This window comes from Bipolaris zeicola, assembly GCF_000523435.1.
Source record: "Bipolaris zeicola 26-R-13 unplaced genomic scaffold scaffold_13, whole genome shotgun sequence".
NCBI lineage: Eukaryota > Fungi > Ascomycota > Dothideomycetes > Pleosporales > Pleosporaceae > Bipolaris > Bipolaris zeicola.
The window spans coordinates 49760-72830 of NW_006912062.1; the positions used below are offsets into that span (position 1 = coordinate 49760).

At 51.2% G+C, this 23071-nt stretch overlaps 6 protein-coding genes across 6 annotated transcripts; 2 read left to right on the forward strand and 4 right to left on the reverse strand.

The window, feature by feature from the left end:
* Positions 1–429: 429 nt before the first annotated feature.
* COCCADRAFT_1565 (uncharacterized protein) lies at positions 430–10075 on the forward strand (the record flags this gene model as incomplete). Its single annotated transcript, XM_007709938.1, has 2 exons — positions 430–7196; positions 7249–10075. 2 exons carry the CDS (start codon positions 430–432, stop codon positions 10073–10075), a joined length of 9594 nt encoding a protein of 3197 aa, XP_007708128.1.
* Positions 10076–10727: 652 nt separating this feature from the next.
* COCCADRAFT_33233 (uncharacterized protein) lies at positions 10728–11921 on the forward strand (the record flags this gene model as incomplete). The annotated part of the gene is made up of 3 exons (XM_007709968.1): positions 10728–11111; positions 11173–11584; positions 11668–11921. The coding sequence occupies 3 exons, from the start codon at positions 10728–10730 to the stop codon at positions 11919–11921; spliced, it is 1050 nt and encodes a 349-aa protein (XP_007708158.1).
* A 506-nt stretch (positions 11922–12427) lies between these two features.
* On the reverse strand, positions 12428–13519 carry COCCADRAFT_22876 (uncharacterized protein; the record flags this gene model as incomplete). Its single annotated transcript, XM_007709953.1, has 3 exons — positions 12428–13042; positions 13138–13233; positions 13352–13519. The coding sequence occupies 3 exons, from the start codon at positions 13517–13519 to the stop codon at positions 12428–12430; spliced, it is 879 nt and encodes a 292-aa protein (XP_007708143.1).
* Positions 13520–14733: 1214 nt separating this feature from the next.
* On the reverse strand, positions 14734–16263 carry COCCADRAFT_22877 (uncharacterized protein; the record flags this gene model as incomplete). The annotated part of the gene is made up of 1 exon (XM_007709954.1): positions 14734–16263. One exon carries the CDS (start codon positions 16261–16263, stop codon positions 14734–14736), a length of 1530 nt encoding a protein of 509 aa, XP_007708144.1.
* Positions 16264–18178: 1915 nt separating this feature from the next.
* On the reverse strand, positions 18179–19570 carry COCCADRAFT_22878 (uncharacterized protein; the record flags this gene model as incomplete). The annotated part of the gene is made up of 2 exons (XM_007709955.1): positions 18179–19448; positions 19503–19570. 2 exons carry the CDS (start codon positions 19568–19570, stop codon positions 18179–18181), a joined length of 1338 nt encoding a protein of 445 aa, XP_007708145.1.
* Positions 19571–21293: 1723 nt separating this feature from the next.
* COCCADRAFT_22879 (uncharacterized protein) lies at positions 21294–22093 on the reverse strand (the record flags this gene model as incomplete). The annotated part of the gene is made up of 3 exons (XM_007709956.1): positions 21294–21494; positions 21552–21968; positions 22055–22093. The coding sequence occupies 3 exons, from the start codon at positions 22091–22093 to the stop codon at positions 21294–21296; spliced, it is 657 nt and encodes a 218-aa protein (XP_007708146.1).
* Positions 22094–23071: the final 978 nt, after the last annotated feature.

Sequence of the window (23071 nt, forward strand, 5' to 3'; positions counted from 1 at the left end):
GGATCTACGTCATGCATCCATGACACTTGCGGCTAAACGACGTGTAGCTGCCTTGGTGATCTCTATTCACCTCCTCCCTGTTGCGTTGTGTGTGGTGTCCCTCCCCTCTTCAATGTCTGGCCTCTGCATTCTTTGCTAGATTACTTACTTTGTTTTCTTCCTGGCTGCGGCCTCGGTAATTCTCGACACCACACACACACACACAAAACCTGTGCCTTTATTCACGCCCCGCCTTGTGTTTACCATCTACGATACCCCTTCTGCAGTGCTACTGCAAATTGACGGCCGTTTCCTATGACTTCACACAGTTTTATGATACAACGATAGGGATACCTTTTCCACTCCAAGACATACACCCCATCCCATACCCCACACTCCACCTTGCCTGCTTTCGACGCCCGGCCTGGGTAACGGCCCAACGCCGCCGCCATGCTCGAAGGACTTGTGTCGACGCTGCTGAATCGGTTCCTGGGCATGTATGTCCAGAACTTCGACCCAAAGCAGCTGAATGTCGGCATCTGGTCTGGAGACGTCAAGCTACGCGACCTCGAGTTACGTCGCGAAGCCCTTGACCAATTGCGTTTGCCGCTGAACGTTATCGAAGGCCATCTTGGCTCTCTGACACTATCGATACCCTGGTCAAATCTGCGTGGCAAGCCACTAAAGGTCAGCATCGAAGACGTCTTCTTGCTGGCAGCGCCAAAGGAGGATGCAGACTATGATGCTGATGAGGAGGAGAGGCGTGCTCACGCTGTCAAAATGGAGAAGCTTGACAGTGCAGAACTACTAAAAGAGAGAAACACTGAGGGCATGAGTGCTGAGGAACAGCAAAAGAACCAAAGCTTTACCGCGAGTTTGGTCACCGCCATTGTCGATAACGTTCAGGTTACCGTCAAGAACATTCACATCCGCTATGAGGACTCAATATCCGATCCCGGTCACCCCTTCGCCTTGGGTCTCACCCTTGCAGACTTCAGCGCCATCAGCACCGACGAGAACTGGAAACCTACCTTCATTCAAGGTACGTCTGCCTCGACGCACAAGCTGGCCACACTTGGATCCTTGGCAGTGTACTGGGACACAGATGCCAAGCTCATTGGTACTGGTAAGGGCAATCAGAGTAGCGATGAGCAACAAATCGACCGGTCAGACTTCATAGAGCAAGCGCGAAGCATGATTGCTAGAGGCGACAACCCTGATCTAGGTGACCATCAGTTCATCCTCAAGCCCATTAGTGGGCGTGCTGGTTTGGAGATGGACAAGACTGGCAAAATAGATCGTGCTAAGATGAAGGCTCGACTCTTGTTTGATGAACTCGGTTTCATCATTGATGAAGATCAATACCGCGATGCACTAATGTTGGTCGACTTGTTCCACTACTTCATTCGCCACCAAGAGTACAAAAAACTGCAACCAAAATCTGCCCCCAAAGAAGACCCCGCTGGCTGGCTCCGATTTGCGGGTAAAGCTGTACTCGATAAGATCCACGAGAAGAACCGTAAATGGAGCTGGGAATATTTCAAAGAGAGGCGCGATGACAGGATACGATACATTGAGCTTTTCAAGAAGAAGAAACGCGAAGAAAGGCTTGATGTTACCGAGACTGATGATCTGGACAGATTGGAGCGGAAGCTTTCGTACGAGGATCTTCGCTTCTGGCGCTCGCTCGCCCGCAACCAGCTACGCAAAGAGAATGTTGGTGTCAAAAAGCCCCCACCCAAACAAACTTGGACATCTTGGGTCTGGGGAAGTAAGCCAGAGGAGCAGCAAGAAGACGACAACACTCAGATGAATGAGCAGCAACGAAAAGAGCTGTACGATGCCATTGACTGGGATGAGAAGAAGGCCATTGCCGAGTCGGTGGATATGCCCCGTGAGTACGTCAAGTTAGAGGTCAACATGAGCCTACGAACAGGCAGCTTTACACTCAAGCGCGACCCACATGGCAAGGGAAACGAAATACTTCGACTTCTTTTCGACTCATTCAGTACACAACTGCTGCAGCGTACTGACTCGACGTTTGTTAAGGTGGCTCTTGAGGGTATGCGTTTGTACGACGGTACTACTGAGGGTAGTCTATTTCCGCAAATTATCACCGTCAAGGATGCACCACCCGTCCCTGACGACAAGCGAATTGAGGAACTTAACGACGACGAGTCGCCCAAGGATATGGAGGACGAGGATGACGAAGAAGAAGAGAAGGAAGATCCATTCTTCTTTCTGACCTTCGAAAACAATCCACTCGACGGAGCAGCCGACACGAATCTCACCATGAATTTGAAGAGCATGGAGTTTGTTTACAATCCTAGGTTCGTGGTGGAGGTTGCCAAGTTCTTCAAACCTCCAGAGAGGCACATGGAGTCTATTGGTGCACTCATGGAGACGGCCGGAGCAACTGTTGAAGGCATCCGACAACAAACCCGTGCAGGTTTGGAGTTCGCCCTTGCTGAGCACAAGACTATCAACGCCCAACTTAACCTGCAGGCCCCACTCATCATTGTTCCTGACTCGGTTACCAAGGAATCAAGCAACTGTCTCATCCTTGATGCAGGTCATATGAGCGTCACTAGTGAGCTTGTCGACAAGGATACCCTTCGTGACATTCAAGCGAAACAGAAGCAGCAGTACACGGAGGAAGATTTCCGGAAATTGGAAAATCTAATGTATGACAAATTCAACCTGAAGCTGGAGTCAACGCAAGTACTCATAGGGCCGTCAATTGAGGAAACGCGTGCGCAGTTGGAGGAAGATTCAAGCGTGAAGAACTATCATATCGTCGACCGTATCAATATCGACTTCAAGATCGAGATATGCATCGTCCCAAAAGCGTCGGATCTGACAAAGTTCCGCGTCTCTGGAAATCTGCCCGTACTTCATGCATCGGTTTCGGACTCCAAGTACAAGAATTTGATGAAACTGATTGATGTGGCCATACCCAAGTTTGGGGATGATACTCCAAGTAAACCAGTGGTCGAAGGAGCAAAGGGTCCGTCAAACCTGAAACCCAAGAATGAGGCCAAGTCTGAGGCAGATCCTCTCGGGCGATCACGTTCAAGGTCGTTCGCATTTGCTGCGCAAGAGCATGAGCTTGTTATGGAAGAAGACGGCCACAGTGACACTGGAGAGCAATTTTCGGACGCGCAAGAGCCCAAAGGAGACAAGCGCAACGTTCATTTACATCAGCGTAACTTTGAATTCAAATTCACAGTCGACCGCCTTCAAGGCTCTCTGTACAGAGCAGATCCGGAAGGGAGAAAGGCTGATCAGCTCCTGGTTGAGTTGGTCGCTGAAAGTTTCGATCTTGATTTCTACCAAGAGGCTTTTGAGATGGCTGCAGATGTTCGACTGCGGAGCTTGGCTGTTGAAGACCATGTGGAGGAATCTACAATCCCCGAGTTCAAGAACATCATCACATCAGAAGATGTGTCAGCAGACGAACAGAAAGATCTATTTACACTGAAGTTCATCAAGGTGAACAAAGAATCGCCAGAGTTCCAAACCAAATACGAGGGCATTGCGACAAACTTGGAAGTCGCCGTTTCAACGATTAACTTGATAGTGACTCGACGGACACTGCTTACCCTGCTAGACTTTGTTCTGGATACATTTACGAACCCTGGACCTCCCCAAAACCAGCAGGCTCAGATCAAGGACAAGCAGGAAGAAGATGAACAACCGGTTGTTGAGCAGCCGCAAGCAGAACCAGACAAGATACGCATTCGCGCAGAGTTGAAGCGCATTGCAGTAGTTCTAAATAATGACGGCATACGACTCGCCACGCTAAGTCTGAACTCCGGAAACGTTGGTATTTTCCTTAGCGGTAAAACCATGCGTATTGGTGGAAGACTTGGAAACCTGTCGCTCATTGACGATGTCAACCAAGGCGTATCTGAGGAATCTCCGCTTCGCCAACTCGTAACTATTGAAGGCAAAAACCTAGCTGATTTCAGCTACGAGACCTTCGACTCTGATTCTGAGAGCTATCCAGGGTATGACGCGGCAGTCGCACTGAAGACAGGGTCTGTCAAGATCAATTTTCTCACAGAGCCCTTCCGCAAGATCATGCAATTTGCAGTCAAATTTGGTAAGATGCAGGCCATCTTTAATGCTGCTCGTCAGGCCGCGGCAAACCAAGCGACACAGATTCAACAACGCGCGACAAGATTCCATTACGACATCACCATCAGCACGCCCATTGTTGTTTTCCCGCGCATGGTGGTATCCGACAAACCAGATCATGATACCCTTACTGCAAACTTGGGAGAGATCTATGCGAAGAACAGTTTTGTCCCTCTGGACGATTCTGAGAGCGCAGAGACTGCCAACAAGATTTCGGCCGGCATCAGGAACATCAAGCTTACCTCGAGACTCCACTATGATGAAGACCGCTCTGAAGAGCTGCAGTTGATCGACAAAGTGGATCTCGATTTCAGGATCACCATGGTTGAGCATAGGCCTGGGCAACAGCGACCAGATCTCGAGATTGATGGGTCAATGTCGAACATCAATTTGCAACTCACACCTGAGCAGATGAAGTTTGCTTTAGAGCTGTCGCGTTCTATACCTGCAGCCTTCGCCACAGAGCCCGAGGCTATTGAAGAGGACGTCCAAGCCCAGCTGCCAAATGAGACGACGGGCCCTGCACGTCAAATAACGGGCAAGAGTGATGAAAATACGGCACCATCCAAGGATGTGGTGACGTCACAAGGACCTGAACTGCATACCGATCAAGACAAGTGGACAAAGCTGGACTTTGTCTTTAAAGTTGGCACTATCGGTCTAGAGCTCATCAAGTCTGAAGATAGCGAACCTGTTGGTGACGTTGAAGCTGCTAGTCTCTCCAAGTTCTCTTTGAACGACACCAATGTGAAGGTCCGCATGATCAGCGACGGAGCTATGGAAGCAGAGCTTGTCATACAATCCTTCACTATCAAAGACAGCCGTATGCAAGGTACCAACAAGTTCCGCAAGATCATGTCGCTCATCAACAATGATGTTAAGCAGCAGTTCATGGCTAGTGTGTCCATTGCTGGCGGACAAGAACGCAGTATGATTGCGCTTCTGACCATTGACAGTCCGCGCATCATCTTGGCTCTAGACTACTTGTTTGCTCTACAGGCGTTCGCCAACGCAGGACTTGCCACTGATGAGCCCTTGGCTATTGAACAAGGAGTCGAACAGGAAGAAACGGATAGCGATGAGGATGATATCATGTCGCCTGATGGTTCCCGAACACTGGAAGTACCCCAGCCTGCCGAAGCACCTGCCGATAATGGCATGAACGTGTCATTCCGTGTGAACTTGGTGGATGCGCAAGTTGTACTCATTGCGAACCCAGCTCTGGCCAGCTCAGAAGCCATTGTTCTTGGCACCAAGCAGGTGCTCATTTCTAAACAGCAAGCAATGACGCTACAAGTTGACAAGGTGGGCATGTTTTTGTGCCGCATGGACCGATTCGAGACCAATCGCATGCGCATTCTTGATGACTTCAGCATTCAATCAGCCTTGGATATGCGAAACCAGGGTTCGAAGTCTTCAATGACGAGCATATCCGTGGACATAGAGCCTCTAGTCTTACGACTATCACTGCGCGATATCCTGTTGGCCATGCAGATTGTGAACAGAGCATCTGCAATGACTGCCCCCGCCGAGAAGCCTATGGCTTCCGCAGAAGCCCAGAAACTCAAAGCGGCTACACCATCTAAAAAGGGCACGTCTCATGCAGCCAAAGCATCTACTCACAAGGGTCAAGCAAAATCTGTTGCGACCAGCAAGCGATCTATACAGCAGACGACGCATCAGCAAATCCCTGCTTCAGCTGTTATCAAAAGAGAAGAGCTGCATGTCAGTTTTGAAGGCATACGTGTTGTGCTCATTGGCGATGTACATGAAATGCCTATGCTTGATTGGCGCGTCAAGAAGTTCGTAGTCGATGTACGAGACTGGACGGGTGCAATGGTCGCCGATACATCCGTCGACACACTGATTAATGTGTACAATTTCTCCAAGTCCGCATGGGAGCCGTTGATCGAACCTTGGAGTGTTGGGTTCCATATGTCCAAAGACCAGGATCCAGACAAGTTGACTGTGGATCTCTATTCTCGCAAATCGATGGAACTTACAGTAACAGCCGCTACGATTGCGCTGGGATCCAAGTCCTTTGATTTCCTCACCAGCGAAGACGACATTCTGTCCAAGCCCCGAGGCAACGATGCACCGTACCGTGTACGCAATTACACGGGTTTTAGCATCGATATTTGGGCTGAGGGCAAAGAAGATGAGGGCTTCGCCGCTAAGCTTGAAGATGGAGAAGAGCAGCCGTGGCGATTCGAAGATCCCATGTCGGCAAGAGAAACGCTTTCCACTGAAAGCGCCACTGGGATGCTTGAAATCAAGCTGCAAGGCAGTGGCTTTGACTCTCTTTCTCGCGTACAAGTGCATCGCGAGGGCGAATTCCTGTACAACCTGAAGCCGAAGCAGGATCGCATTCAGCATCGCCTGCTGATCGACGTGAAGCTTGGATCGGACAACGTCAAGAACATCATTATCCGCTCCCCATTATTGGTGGAGAACAATACTCAAATCCCAATTGAACTTGGAATGTTCAGCCCTGAAGACGGCCATCTTCTCAAGATCGACAAGATTCCTCCTGGGGATGCTCGGCCAGCTCCTGTTGGTGCTTGCCACATGCATTCCATGATCGTTCGCCCAGACCAGGGCTTCGGGTATGCCTGGTCCAATGAGCGCCTATTCTGGAAAGACCTTCTCAAGCGCCCTACTCGGACAATTACGTGCCGTGGAGAACAGGACGACCAATCGCCACCATTCTTCTTCCAATTGCACGCAGCCTATGACAAGAAGGATCCTTTGACTGGTGTCTACCCATATATGAGGCTTCGCCTCCAGGCGCCAGTTGAAGTCCACAACCTTCTTCCATATGACTTCAAGTACAGGATTTATGACAGCAACACAAAGAAGGATTGGACAAACTTCCTCAGAAAGGGCGGAATCAGTCCAGTCCACGTAGTGGAGCTCTCCCATCTGCTGCTAATCAGTGTTGAGATGCAGGATGGGCCCTTCAAACCCAGCAAGTTTGGCATCATCAACTCCACCGACCGCGAAAGCTTCAGAAGAGAAAAAGTGCTTGAAGTGAGGGACAACAATGACACAGTTCTCCACCTCAACATGCATTTCTTGTAAGATTATCACCACTAGATTCAACGATGAAAGCATACTGACATATTCTAGCAACTTCCCTGACGGCGGTGGCGCTTTCAAGGTAGCCATCTACAGTCCATACATCATACTCAACCGCACCGGACTACAGCTGGATGTTCGAGCACAGCAATCCATGGCCTCAGGTCGAGCCGCTGCCGGCCAAGGCGTTGTCACAGATAACCAAGAAGATGCTGGCAAGGCCTTACCCTTCATGTTCTCCTACCCAACCGAGAACAAGAAGAATCGTGCTCTGATCAGGGTCGGCGATTCCAACTGGAGCAAGCCTCAGAGTTTCGACGCAATTGGTAGCACATACACAGTGGCTTTGCCGTCTGTCAAATCGCGCTCCGACATGCACCTTGGCGTGTCCGTCTCAGAGGGCGAGGGCAAATACAACTTGACCAAGACCGTCTCCATCGCACCGCGCTTCATCATCAACAACAAGATGAAGGAAGAACTGCTTATCCGTGAACCTGGACAATCTGACTGGATGACGGTGAAGGACGGCGAGCTTTTCCCGCTTCGATGGTTGCGACAAGGCGGCGCACCCCAGTTGTCACTCTGTTACCCCGGTGTTAACAACCAATGGTCATCGCCCTTCAATATCTCCAATGTTGGCAACGTACATGTCAAGCTTTCAAAGGCTGGTCAACGCCAAAAGCTCGTCCGTGTAGACATTCTCATGGAAGCAGCAACCATATTCTGTCACATCAGTGTTGAGAACAAGCACTGGCCATTCTCTTTCAAGAACATGAGCGATCAAGAGTTCTTGTATTGGCAAGTGAATCCAAACCTAGATGAGGATGAAGATGACCGCGGCTCTGGCTTCCGGCCGATCAGGTACCGTCTGCCTCCTCGGAGCATCATGCCATACGCATGGGATTTCCCGGCAGCGAGGAACAAGGAAATTGTTATTAGTGCCAATGGTCGAGAGCGACATGTCAAACTCGCCGAGATTGGGCCGCTTATTCCATTCAAGATTCCACCTGGTCAAGAGGGTGGAGGCATGAAGGTTATTGATCTCAACGTCGTCGCTGCAGGTCCTACGCAGACTTTGGAAATCGCAAATTACAAGCCCTCGAAGAGTATGTATAAGCAAAAGTCTGCAGGGTCATCGTCAACAACGACCGGGTTCGAAGTCAAGGACATGGATACGGATGTCACGTTCAAAGCACAGCTACGACTTGCTGGCATTGGCATTTCGCTTGTCAATCGTCATCTGAAGGAGCTGGTCTACGTTACGCTCCGCGATATTGAGCTAAAGTACTCGGACTCACCACTGTACCAGATGGTCAATATGCAGGTCAAGTGGATCCAAGTCGACAACCAGCTTTACGGTGGTATCTTCCCCATCATCTTCTATCCCAGTGTTGTTCCAAAGACCGGAAAGGAGATGGAGGCACACCCTATCTTCCAGACCACAATCACCAAAGTCAAGGATGACTCGTATGGTGTCTTGTACATCAAGTACTTCACATTCTTGCTTCAGCAGATGACTGTCGAAATCGATGAAGACTTTATCTTTGCCATGATCGACTTCGCGAATATACCTGGCGCATCTTGGACTGAAGAAAAGCAAGGCAAGCTGTGGGATGAAAACCTCAGTATTCCTGAACCAAAGCAAGAGCAGTCTGGTCAAGACGTCTACTTTGAGCTCCTACATCTTCAGCCTATGCAAATCGACCTTTCGTTTGTCCGGACGGAGCGTATCAATGCAGAAGACACCATGACTACCTCCAATCCATTCATGTTCGCAGTCAACGTTCTTACCATGTCAATTGGCAATGTCAACGATGCGCCGGTACGATACAACTCGTTGATGCTTGAGAACGCCCGTATCTCGACGACCGCATTGATCAACAATATCAAGAACCACTATGTCCAAGAGTCATTGCGACAAGTCCATGTGATTATTGGATCTGCCGACTTCCTCGGCAACCCAGTCGGTCTCTTCAACAACATCAGCTCTGGCGTTGCGGATATCTTCTACGAGCCGTACCAGGGTCTGGTCAAATCTGATCGTCCTGAGGATCTTGGTATCGGTATCGCAAAGGGTGCATCGAGCTTTGTCAAGAAATCGGTGTTTGGCTTCTCTGACAGTATGGCCAAGTTTACTGGCAGTATGTCAAAGGGTCTCTCTGCGGCAACTCTCGACAAGGAGTTCCAGGATTCGCGTCGCATGTCCCGCTCCCGCAACCGGCCCAAGCATGCCCTTTACGGTATCACGTCCGGTGGCAATGCTTTTGCTAGCAGTTTAGCCAGTGGGCTCGGTGGCCTTGCTCGCCACCCCATTCAAGGGGCAGAAAAGGAGGGTGCTCTTGGTTTCGTCAAAGGTGTCGGAAAGGGGCTGCTCGGTGTGCCTACCAAGGCTGCGATTGGAGCCTTTGATCTTGCGTCCAACATGGCCGAAGGTGTGCGCAATACAACCACAGTGTTTGACCAAGAGGGCCTCGACCGTGTGCGCCTGACACGTTTCATTGGCACGGATGGCATTGTGCGACCATACTCTCAGCGAGAAGCGCTTGGACAATTTTGGTTGAAGACGCTTGACAACGGCAAATACTTCAACGAGGACTACATTGCGCATCTCGAGCTGCAAAACAAGGAGATGCTCGTCATGCTTACGTACAATGGTCTCATGATGGTGCGCACGAAGAAGCTGCAAACCGAGTGGGATGTGCCACTCAAGGATGTACAGACCATCAGCAAAGAAAGGACAGGACTGGCCATTACGCTCAAAGGAGGTACAAATGGGCCTTTCATTCCTGTCAGTGACGAGGGAAGCAGGAACTGGTTCTACCGCCAGGTTGCTGTGGGGGTCAACGCGTACAATGACCGATGGAATGCGAAGGGGTGATCGGAATGGCTGGAAGGAGGGTGGATCCCGAGGCATAATTTGATTCTAAGTACACAGCATAGCGTGGGTTTTTTGGCTTGTATTGATTGATTCTTTGTAATGTGTATTCTTTACTCTACAACCTAAGGCAATGAAAATCTCTATCGACACTCAATGTATTCATGTATTAGCAGATGTGATTACCGGCTCTTGGTATCTCGGTATCTTGATAGCCAGCTGAAAACAGGGATGGGTGGACTTTGCCTTCAGGCCGTCGGGCCGACTCTATGAACGACGGTGAAAAGACTGATTGCCTGATTTCGACAGTATGTCCAAGAGATTTATGGGTCGCAGGACCGTTTAGATCCACCGCTTGGCAAGGATGGCGGCTGCGATGCCGAACCATGGCCGGCGTTGTGATGTAGTTGTAGCTGAGGATCAAGCATGACGTCACAGTAGTGTCGCGCGTCATTTTGCGGGGGAGCTTGCAGCTTCAATCACAAATGCAAAGTTGAGCCTTTCCTGCCCTCTATATTCTTTTCTTTACTTTTCTTCCATATTCGGCTTCTTGTTCTTGTGCAGTCTGTGTGCGTGTGTGGATTCACCTAGTCTATTATCCGCGCTTTTTCTCTTTCCCGTGTGGCTCTCCCCCCCTTCTATCATCAAATCTAATATGCTTCGCAACGGAGCGTCGCGTCTAGCGTTAAGGTCCGTCGCAGCACCTACAGCTGCCCGGCCATCTGCATGCTTTTCCCGCACAGCGCCGTCACTCCAATGGCAAACGCAGTTTGGGTCACTGGCTGCGAAGAGACCGCAGTTGCGTCAAGCAGCACATGCGCTAAAGCCGGCTTCATCCGCCATCTTGCGCCGATGCATGGCGGATGGCAAGTTGACAGAGGGACAGAAGCAGGCAGAGAGCAGATACAGAAATGAGGCAATAAAACCTACGCCCGAGACGGTGACGAGTACTAGTACAACTCACCCTATGTTTTCTGAGATTGGGGCCAATACGCCGCAGAAGGAGGTGGATATGATGGCTGATATGAGGCACGATGTGGTATGTATCGGGGTGTCCTGCCCTACAACATGTGGCTTCACGTCGCTAACACTTGGGTTAGAACACAGTCAAAGACACATTTTCTCTTGCCGCCGTCCCCCGCGAAGCATTCTACCTGGGTCTCGCCGGCACGCTTCCTTACCTCGCAACCTCGCTCTCGACCCTCTACCTATCGTGGGAACTCAACCACTCGGTTGCCGGCTACGGCTTTATGATTTCCGAGAAGAACGCTACATACCTGCTGCACCTGATTGAGCCCCTCCAGGTCGGATACGGCGCGTCGATTCTGAGCTTTCTGGGTGCTATTCACTGGGGACTCGAGTGGGCGGGTTACGGTGGTTACCAAGGGTACAAGCGGTATGCCATTGGTGTCGTGACGCCCATGGTGGCCTGGTCTACGCTCATGATGCCTATCGAGGGTGCACTCATTACCCAATTCCTGGGCTTCACTGCACTTTACTATGTTGATACCCGTGAGTATTTCCACCATGATGTTTCTTCTTCTTCTTCTTTTTTTTGCGTTTGAATTCGATAATTGACACGTGACAAAATATAGGAGCTGCATACCGTGGCTGGACTCCCGACTGGTACGCCGTATACCGCTTTGTTCTCACCATGATTGTCGGCGCCAGCATCCTGGTTACTCTTATCGGTCGCAGCGAACTACCCGAGCACATTCCTGGCTCCGTCGACCGCGCCAAGGTGTTCAAGGAGGACGGTTCCTCGGAGGAAAAGCTGGCTGAGCACGAGACGGCATTGGCTGAGAAGAAGAAGAGTGCGGCTCGCAGTGACGACAGGGGCAAGCACTAAATTATTAATCCTTAGAAAGACAGTCTGTTTGTCTTGCATGATGATGACGGCGTTTCGATTGAGTGGCAATGGCCTCGTTCGAGTTTTGTAATGGGCCTATCTTTTTTCGGGATACGCTTTAATACTGTATTAAACATTTTCCAGTATATTTCAATGAATACATTTACCTTGTAATCTAATCATAATATATTATGTGCAAACTGTGACTGCTTCTACTTCTACTTTGAGAACGACTCTGTTGATCTTGGTGAGGAGTCGATCTACAAGAGTCAGAATCGAAAAAAAAAGTTAGGAAAAGGTGAAAATAGAGAGGATGAAATGATGAATATATGGTAGATTGTCGCATATGACTAAGTTCTCTTTCGGTTCTCCAAACTTCTTTATGACCAAGACAATACTCAATAATTTGGCCCAAATATATACATGTGTACCCTATACCAACCATATCCCTCTCATACGAAACCAAAAAAAGACAGAAGTGATAATGAGAAGGAAAAAAAAAGAGACTATCCCCTCCCTCTGAACTGCTCGGCCACAACATCGCCCAACGTTCTCCTCTGCCTGGCCTGCTGTGCATTTCCCGTTTCACCCGCCAATATGCCCGTCGCGAGTCCATCTCCGGCCCCACCCTCTCTCTCCCTCTCTGCATCCAATCTCGCTCTCAGCCCCTCAAAGCCTCTTGAATCGCGATTCTCCTCGCCAACCATCCATCCGGGGACGCGCCAACGAGTAGCCCCCGGAAGCAAGTCCCGGCGGTATGCGGTGCCGACGCCCCAGCCAATGGCAGCCGCGAGCAAGGAACCGGGGAACTGTGAGAAGGCGAGCTGTAAAGCGGGGAGGTAGGAGAGCGATTTCGACGTTAACGTCAGGCTGCGCGACCAGAGGGCGGTTATGGATTGTGAGGAGGATGCGGAGGCAGTTGTGGTAGGTGCCCAGGGAGAGATGCTATAGCGATATGTATATGGGACGGCAGCGTAGTAGTTTGCGACGAGGGCGAAGAGCAAGGCGGTGGGTCCGGCGGGGAGGTGATTCATATGCCCAAACGTGAGGGGCCGCAGGACAAAAGTTAGGATGAGAGGTGGTAGGAGTGTGGTGTATGGTAGAGTCGAAACGAGGAACGACTAATTTTAATCAGAGTACCCCGTTAGCTATTTTGTCTTTTACAAAAGAGATCGCTTTTTTGTTGGTGGATAATAGAAACAGAACAAGAACTTACAGCAAACTTGCGACTTCCCCATAACCGCTCTATAACGCGTAGTTGGTAGAACGAAACAACCGCAAATAGCACTTCTGTAGAATTCGTATAGCTAGCCTTTAAAATCATTTCACCCACGTTAGCTTCTTTTTCATCTCCCTCATTGTAATATTTTCCCCCTTTTTCACATTCCTCCCCCCAGGATAAGACAAGTCGTAGCCAAAAAAAAACGTACCTGCCACGTCACAAAACGCCAAAACTGGCCATAACCCCAGATATGCGGCACAACGAGTATGTGCAGATAGTATCTTGTATCGGTGAGTGTGGCGAGGAGGGCCGCAATGACGGTGCCGAAGACGAGGAGCTGCGAGACGGGCGCATTGGTGAAGCCCGAGGATATCATTGCGCCGGTAGCTTGTCAAGTCGCACGTGTTACGAAAGGTAAAAAAACAAAGGGTAGGTAGGGCAAGGTGGATTACGGCGAAGAGCGCATATCTGGTGGGTTGGGGTGGGACGGTGTCTGCGCGTGCGTCAAACAAAAAAAGAGGGCGCGGTTGGTGGTAAAAAAAATGGAGGGAGGTCAAAGGAAAGAGTGGGTGGATGGGATAACGCGAGAGTGGAAGCTGTCCGATGACGATGGGGGAAGTGTGGGGGGGCAGGGGGGGGGGTTCAGGAAACGGAAACAGGCGCGCGGCATGTGCAAAGGCGCCTGTGCGTGAGCGCGCGCGAACAAGACAAGGTTGTTGCATCGATATGTTACTTTTGCTCTTGAACCACAACACCACGTGGTGGCGGGAAAGAAGTAAGAAATCAAGGGAAAAAGCAAAGACTGAACATGTGAAAAGGATGGGAGATCCATGTGCTTGTGCGGATATTTGTCTCTCTCGTTTTTTTTGCTTCTGCAGAGATGCAAACCCATTATTTCTTAAAATGAGATATAGGCACGTACAAGTCATCACGTCGTGTATATAGTGACTTTGATGAATCTTCTTCTTCTTCTTCTTCTTCTTCTTCTTCACGCAAGTTCTAGAGTAGTAGACATACATTGATTAAAATAGAGTGGATTAACTATACTAATACTAATAACTAGTGATAATAATAATAATAATTGTACAAACACGAATGTGCTTCGTCTAGTCACAACGAAACAATGTAGTTTCAAGGTATCAAGGGTATATACCTGCTTGGCTAAACTCCAAGTGGACAAAGACGATTATCCAAACCGGTGCCTCGTGATGCTAATGCACCATTGATGTTACGCCTAGCCGTCATTATCCTCCTAATGTGGAGTACGTTTTGATTGGTTCCCTCTTCGGTAAAACGCCAGTTGAAGGATGTAAAGAAAATATTCAAGGTCGTGGGCATCATTAGGGTATTGTAATGACCTCTCCATGCAGCATGTCGTCCAGAACGAACCGTTTCGCCCTCTTCCACTTGTGACAAGTAGGTTTAGCGAAGAGAGACATGGGCAAGCCAGCCTTGGCTGAAGCACATGATTTCTTACTTCGTCAAAGTTTCTTGTCTTTCATAACCGATCCGATCGGAGTGACGAGAGCATTGAGCTTCGCCGGTTCTCGGGTTTGGATAGTTGCTGGATTCGTGTTAGATTAGGGTCGTTCATTCCAATGTTGTATAGCGGGCAATTACTTGTTCAATAGTTAGGCGGTCCATGCTACGCCACCACCGCTCTTTGTCTTCTAACGGATCGACTACCGATGTAAGATCGACTTCAGAATCTGCAAATCCAGGCCGTTGCCGTGTTTCGTATGTGGTCTGTGGACGAGTGGAAAGACGATGTATATTTGTGGGGCTCTCGAATTGGCCCGAAGCTGAGCGGAGGTTATTTGCTCTGCGATTCCTAGATCGATCAGGATGATATAGACCACGAAGGCCATCTGGGTGGGATGTTGTCTCTGCGTATGGCGCCACGGTATGGGGTCGAGAAGGGCCAATTTCTGCCGCAGGCATCAAAGCCGGTGAAGCAGCCTCATAGCCCCTGCGGCGTTGTACAGAAGTTTTCCGGGGAGTAGGTGATCTATCTTCTTCTTCTTCGACAGTAGCAATGTGCTGCTGGTAGCTGGGACACGGAGTTGCATCACAAAGTGCTCTTAAGGATGCTGCCGACATGCGCTTGACCAGATCGCGAGCTGATCGTCTGTGTTGCTCGGACAAATCAAGAAACTTTTTTGATCGCTCAGAAGGCACCAAAGAATTGACCGATTCTCTGCTTGGTTTTGGCTGGGGTGAATCAGGCTGACTATAGTAGTCCGAGTCAAAATGGCTAGTCGAAGGCCGCGATTCGTCGACGCTGTAGACACGCGATGGATATTTGTTAAGACCAGCGGCGAGCGGGGTTTCTGAAGAGACACGTTCAATGGCAGCGACTCGCTCCTTGAGCTCCTGAAGCTCCTGGGAGAGGGCAGCTTTCTCCTCTTCCATCTTGATTATACATTCAGCTGCTTCGTCAATGGCGGATTCGTGGGCCGACCAGTGTGCAGCACTCTCGCTTGCTATGGTAGTGAGCTCTTCGTTGATCTTGCGATGTTCCTCGTTGACTTTGTTGAGACGTGCCATTTCCTCTTTCATGCTGTTGACTCTAAGCTTTAGTTTCTTGTTTTCAGCGCGGAGATCATGAACCTCGTCTTCGACGGGCTCAAGGCGTTCTATTGTTTCCAAGGCTGAGGCGAGTTTGGCTTGCGATTCCCTTTTGTGTCTGCTAAGCAGCTCGACGCGCAGGTTGGCAGTCATGAGACTTTCCTTGAGCCTTTCAATCTCTTTGCTGAGCTCCCTATTCGTCTTGGATGTTGCATAGCCAAAGTCGGAGGGTCGTTTCCGCTGGACGGGAGAAACAGGCGCTGTTTGTTCTTCGGATAGAGCATACTGGAGAAAAATATCCGGTGAGACTCGGGCGTCTTTTTGTTGTGCGGAGCTTGGCGCAGGCGAAGAAGACTTGGGTATCGAATCCTGAGGGGGTAGGGATGGACTTGGTTGGGCCCTCCGTGCATGGATTGCATTTTTGAGGTACTCGGACTTGGGGGCAACAGAGAAATAGGAACCTCGTGAGGCGGCAGATGGTGTGGCGTCTGGCGTAGAGGGACTCGGCATGTCTCCAAACGAGGAGGAGCGTAGAGAAGGTGAATTAGACATGGTGGTATAGGGATTCTAAACACCGACGGCGTGGGTTTTAGCTGCAGGTGGAGAATATAAATGAGGGAACCAGAGGCCAGAATCACGACCTTGTTTCTACCACAGAGGTCCTAAGCGGTTGAGAATGTCGAGTCGTGTGCGAGCACAATGTATGGCGGGGGTGCGCGCAAGAGGGCGCCAAGTGTAGTGTCGCGTGTGAAGATGGGAGGAAAGTCGCTCGGGAGCGGATCGCCCTTGGGTTCCATTGATTGGTTGCTAGACGCGTCGCAGTGGATTGTAGTGTATCCTCCTCACACGTGTGTGTATGTATGTAATGTTTGTATGTATGTTTGTATGTATGTACAGTGATTGTGGGAGAGTAACGGTGGCGGCTGAGTATTTGGGTTAGTGTATAGGTTGCATTAGGACGCGTGATGACACGCGCAAGTGTGGCAAAAGCAATGTAGCGACGAGCAAGAAGAATAAGAACGAAGGCGCACGGTACTGGGCTTGCTGGCGCACGTCGAGGAGTGGTGTTGGTGGTGGTGCACGTCAAGAGCAGACTTGGGGTCAATGGCACAGTTACAATGGTCAAAGGGGGGGATGAATCGGGCATCAAGGGCCGCCACCACCGCCACCTGCCACGGGGAGCCGCCTTAAGCCCTGAAGGGTCAAGCGAGAAGGGGAAGCATTAAGGACTTGCTAGTGAGCGGCCCAGTCCAACGGGCTGCCATGTTGCTGTTGCATGTTGGGCGCCCGCCTTTTATTAGTAGCTGTCCACTGTCCACTGTCCACTGTCCACTGTCCACTGTCCACTGTCCGCGTTTCCACTGCAACCGTCCGCCGTCGGCGAGTGCGTGGGGAGATGGGGGGCTTCGAGGGGCGCCGCCCCCCCCTTGTCCTTGGGCGGCCGCCTCCCTGCCCGGCCTGCATGAGGCCTGCATGGCGTCACGAACACCCCTCCCCTTCCCTCTCCCTCTCTCCACACACCATATATGCACATCCATCCATACTCGCACACACGTCCTCGATGCCCATCAAAACACGGACGTGCCAGCTCGCCCTGCTGTTGGACGGCTGCCTCGCATGGTAAAACGGGCGGCGCCTCCCTAGGGCCGTGGCTGTTGCTGGGCGTCGGTGGGCTGGACCCGACTGTCTTCAGTAGCGCTGCATTGGCTGTCCGCTCATGGATGGTTCCGTCACGTGCTTTTTTTGCCAAGCTGCCATCCACACTGCTCCACGACATGGACACACGGCCGACGGGCCACGGGCGTCATGATATACTTTTCCTTCGCCTCAGTTGCTTTGGCAACTTGTCGTCGGGGCTTTTTGCTCGCCAACGAACCGCACGCCGTCGACCGACTCGGGCTGTTGAGCTATCCAGCACCCGCCCTTCACCTGTCAATCCTCGCCGGCACAGGCCTGAGCCTCAAATCGGCCATGTAGCTATCGTAAACCACTACATACTCACCACACAGTATAGCCATGTCCAGACTAGATACCCATCTTCAATGATCGCCCATCGGACCATGCTCCGATGCCTCGGACTCATGTCGGTCGCCAGCTAGTACATGTACCTGCTATGCGCCCTCTTCACCTCCTCGACCTTTTGCGCTCTCTGACTGGGCCTTTGAGCATGACATTGTTGCATGCAGGAGCGGGGCAAGCATGGCGACAGTACTTAGCCCCAAACCTTGCTCTTCCTCCTCCTCCTCCTCCACCACCACCACCCAATATCAACCATCAGCACAACCTCGTCCATCAATATTACACCCCATTAGAAACAATACCAATAATACACACACATACTGTACCATGTACCTACATGTCTACACTACTCACATACGTACGTACGTATATACTCAACATACACCCTGTCCGATTGCCTGCCCATCTGTCTGCCCCGGTTCTTCCATGTGCCGACAAGATTGCTGCCTCACGACATGTCCACACCCACTCCAGCGCTACGCAGCCGATCCTCCCATTCGACACGCAGCCTTTCCATCTGCTCCCAGCATTTGGTCCCCGTCTCGACAAACCGCTCCTGCTTCTCCTTGCACAGGTCCTCTGCATACGGATCCCTGCCTTTTCTCCTCCCCTCTTCTCCAATCTTGCCTCCCCAACCCCACCCCGGCACCTCGGTGCGATCTACACGCTCCTGTCCCCAAAAGTCTGTTGCACTCCCCCATTTGCCCACGCCCTCGTTTGCCTCGATGCTGTCCAGGGTGCTCTGACTCACAAGCGCTAGCCACACCATGGCTGTCGCCCCCTTCTCCACCGTGATCGTGTGCCACTGACTGCCCACCCATCGCGCCACATAAAAGGCAATCAGCATGCAGTACTCGAGTATCAGCGGGAGCGGCATAATCGCCGTTCCGCAAATCCCCGGGTGCGTGACGTACAGCCGTGGCTCAGTCGTCTCCTTGTCATCCTCGTCCTTGGCCTTGTCTTTGCCTGTCTCCAGATACCGGGCCACCGACTGCCTTGTACATGGTAGCCTTGACGAAATCCCCAACACATCCGTTAAGCGCTTGCTGACCTCGTATGGCATGTCGGAAAGAATGCCTTGGATATCCTGCACATCAAACACGTGGTCGTACGCCTCAAGACTGCTGACCCAGATGATGCGGCCCCTCGTCTTGCTGCTCTTCGGGTGCTTGGCCAGCAGCGGTGCAAGATAGTGGCCCAGCATGTAGTGACCAAAGACATTGGCACAGAAGACTTGGCCCAGAGGCGGCTCTTCCACCTCCTTTTCTGCCTGTATCTGGGGCTTTGCAAGCCATCCAATACCAGAGATCTTGTACGTAGGCCAGGTTATGGCATGGCTCCAATTGGTGAGGATGGTCCAAATGGCCTGGGGCCAATTGATTCCTGTCCAGCCGCCAATGCCAGCATTGCAGATGAGCACGTCGAGCTTAGGCGTCGTCTCTCGTAGCTTTTTGCTAAGCTTCTGCACCGAGACCAGACTGAGCAGATCTAAACGCTCCTGCCGAAAGTATACGCGGTTGCGCAGAACCTGAGCAATGCCTGGGAGCTTGCGCTCATGGGAGCGGATGGTGTTCGCCAGGTGCTGCTCTAGCCTATGAATCGTGGCGTCGCCTTTGCGCTGATCGCGTGTGGTGATGATGAGGACGAGGGATTCCGTCTGGGGCCGGGTCTGGAGAAACTCATCAATCAGCCGAGTCCCGATCCCGAGGCCGAGGCCGCTGCGAAACGAGTCAACTGTGTGCCACCGAGCCTAGCGTGTTCGAGCTGCAAACCTGTTGGCGCCCGTGACGAGCACATAAAAGGCATTGTCGGGGGTTGGGATGTCTTGTGGTAGGGACATGTTATGTTTGGATGCTAAATGCGGATGAGAAGACAAGGCGGCGCCGTGAGCAGTCTCGCCTCGGGGACACGTCGTCGCGTCCAATCAGGGTGCATCTAGTGCCACGCTAAAAAAGACGCTCTCTCACCTTCTCACGCCCCAACTCTGGCTCAACGGCTGCACTTTGGCCGCCTGCTCACATGCCTTTGTATGTCCGACTTACCAAGCACACGGCTTGCATGCATGCGTCTTGACCCGTCACTCGCACCCACCCCGTCCTCAACACACAGCAACAAGATTCACACTTTGCGGCACCGACCTGCTCGTGACATGGACACACCCAAAACCAACACGCAACACCCTGGCCGTGGATTTAATTCGATATTGTAGCCGACCAGGATGGCCTCTCTGCCATAGCCCACACCGACACGTCTCATTCATGTCGTGCATATCCTTTCGGGTCTTTTCTGACTTTTATATTATGCAGACCGGCATAAAATGCAGCATCCCGCGTCACGAGCGTAAGCAAGTGACATGTTCACACGGCTGAGGATATTCAAACTTCCCACGCCTCGACAGCGGACTTTACCGCTCGTTGTCACCACCATGGTTTTGGTTTATTCTAAATTTTTTTTCTCTTTCTCCAGAGCTAGACCTTGACATGAGTGCTCCCGGCTCATGCAGCCCTATATGGGCCCCGCATATTGCTTACCATGATGACGGCTCGCTAACGGAGTCGTCCTTCCTGACTCGGACGCTTGTCCGACATACCGATACTTTCAATCTTTCACCCGTAACGAAGCAGGAATACCCGAGACGAAGCATCGCACACCCAATCCTGCAGTCAGTCAGCCTTGCAAGCTGCTTGATCTTGGAACGGCTGCAGCTCGGCCCACGGGCGGTGAAAAGGCCTGACCGAGGCTCACTACGAATCCACAATCATGTTGGGCTACGAAGACGCTCACAGACATCCTCTCGGCAGATGCAAAAAACGCATGTACCGTGTGGATGTGCGTGAGCTGTGAGATGGGGACGGCCGTTCTTCCAATGCGACGAGGCAGGTACAACGAGACATCAGGGTACTACGGCAAGAATTGCGAGTCAAACCGAGCGAGATACGGATCCAAACGAACAATAGCCAGCAACCACAACTTACCATATGCAATGTGCTAAATCATGTCATGACTGCCTCTCATAATCCGCCTTTCTGGACTTGCAACCCCCCTTGCCGGAAGCTCTCGTCGATCGTGTCCATGATGCAGTTGTTGGCTGACACTTGATCAAGCATTGTCCAGACAATTGACCATTTATATCACACGCATGTGATGTAGATACTGAGATACATACGACAATGTATGTACACATTTTCAGGCCACCAGTCACTTGTTCCCAATAGCGAGTCATGTCATCCGAGGCACATCCGCACACATATCACATGGCCTGTCATCCAATTGCAACATAGGAATATTATTTGACCAAAAAAGACGCACACCCTACATATAGGTACGTTTAGTAAGTAAGTATGTATGCGGCTGTATCCTACATCTATATCCGTACATCCATACTTACTAAGTATACATGCATACATACGTACACACACACACATATATATATATATATATATTACCCCCTCCACGCTAGCCTCGTTCCTTTCAAGCCCTGCTCCGTCTTCACCGGGCTTCGGCGATGTGACCGAAAGGCGGAGATGGACATGAGGCGGGAAGCTTTGCAGGCTTTCGTGCATTTACGACACCCGAGCCCTATGGATTATAGGCGATCGGCTTATTGCCACAAGCACCATGGCGCCAGCATCGCCATGAGTTTCGCAATCATTTGCTTCGACAACAACCCCGGTAATATGCTTGCGGCAGCTCAACGTCAGCATGGCTCGTGTCGTCGTTTCCATGCTTCCGAAGAGAAGGGGGGCGGCGGCAGATACTTGACCCTGCCATGACCATGTCTAGCTTCCTATTCTACAAATGTACTCGAGGTCCATACACACCTTACTAGCCATCCCGCGCAGATCCGGTATTAGACTGCTAGTCTTGCCAAACTGAGCTTGCCCACGTTTCTCATGGGTAGCGCCGGCGGGGGTGCGGAGGTTGAAGCGAGGCACCGAAGCACCGCCGGCCCCTTGTAACGGAGCGAGCATTGGAGTAGTAGCCCTTTTGTTGTCAGCCCGCCAACTATATCTGTGTCCGTTCTTCTTCTGGGCGGCATCCAGGTCCGCCGAGCCTATAATGCAAGACAAAATCAAGGTTCTTAAATATTTCAAAACGGGGGCGAACCGAATTTCGTCTCTGCGTCCCGCTTTCTTGCTGTTTTGTGGTAAAAGTAGTCGTGCTCCAATTAATCGTCTCCACACCCGCGCATGACCCGACGTTAAAACTCCGAGGTGATCCGCGACTAGCTCAATAGCCTGCTGCACGTCATACTTGGGACCTTTGTCGTACGTCTCAGATTGAAGCAAGGGCGGGAAAGTGCCGCTGTCCAAGTGCCACGGACTTTACTCCGCCCTTGCCATGGCGGGACCTCTTGTTGCATTGCTGTAAAGTATTTTCTGACCTGGACATCGGCGATGACCCCTCCGGTCCGGATGTAATAAGCCTTTTTGTCGCGTGTCCGGTCTTTGTGCAACCAACACCCCCCACCCTAACGCCGAGTTTGCCCGTCCAAAGAAGGTTTTGTGAAGATGAAGAAAATTACAATACCTGTCTGCCGTTTCCCCTCACCCCCCAAACCAAAACAGCCAGCCTATCACAAGTCATGCAGATCCCAGTCCTTGCAACGAAAACACCTTTGGCCAGAGTTTCTTGACAAACTTTGGCGTTGCTAATCAGCGGCATATACGGTACATAGTACATACACGTATTTTCTCCTCGCCCTCTGTCGGCGCACGCGTAATCTTACCGCTGTCAGGACGGGCTCCAGGACTTCTTCAATACATGCAAACCCAAGCCAGACTTGGGAGGTGTTTTTTTATTTACTCATCCATCTCTTGACAGCTCGGGCCGTACCGATTAGGCGTCCAGCGAAGATCCTGGAGCACCAAAAAATATGTGAAACGGCATGTCCTTCGACTCTGTGTCACCTGCCAGTCATGGTAGTCGTTGCGCGCGCGCCCTCGAGGAAAGCATCTTGATTGACAATCGTGCATCACACAAGTACCGACGCACGTCACAAACTGCCGACTCACGCTATTACTGTGCAGGTTACTAGTGTTTGCCTTGGAAAAAAAAATAATCCTCCGGCATGTGTAAAGTTGTGGCTGCGAAAATCGACAGCCTAAGTGGAAGAGAAAAAAGTGTAACTTCAAGGCAGGGATTGGGGGGGTAAGTGGAACTCGACGGCAATCCTTAGCCTGGAAGCAAGACAAACCCCCCCAAAAAAGAGGATGAAGGAAGGAAATAACCGCTAACTTACTGGTAAGGACCCTGTACAGTTGTGGTGTTCGCAAAAGCTAGCGGCCGTACCCGACTCCCCAGACGACGTCGATGGGGGACTGGATTAGCAACAATGTTG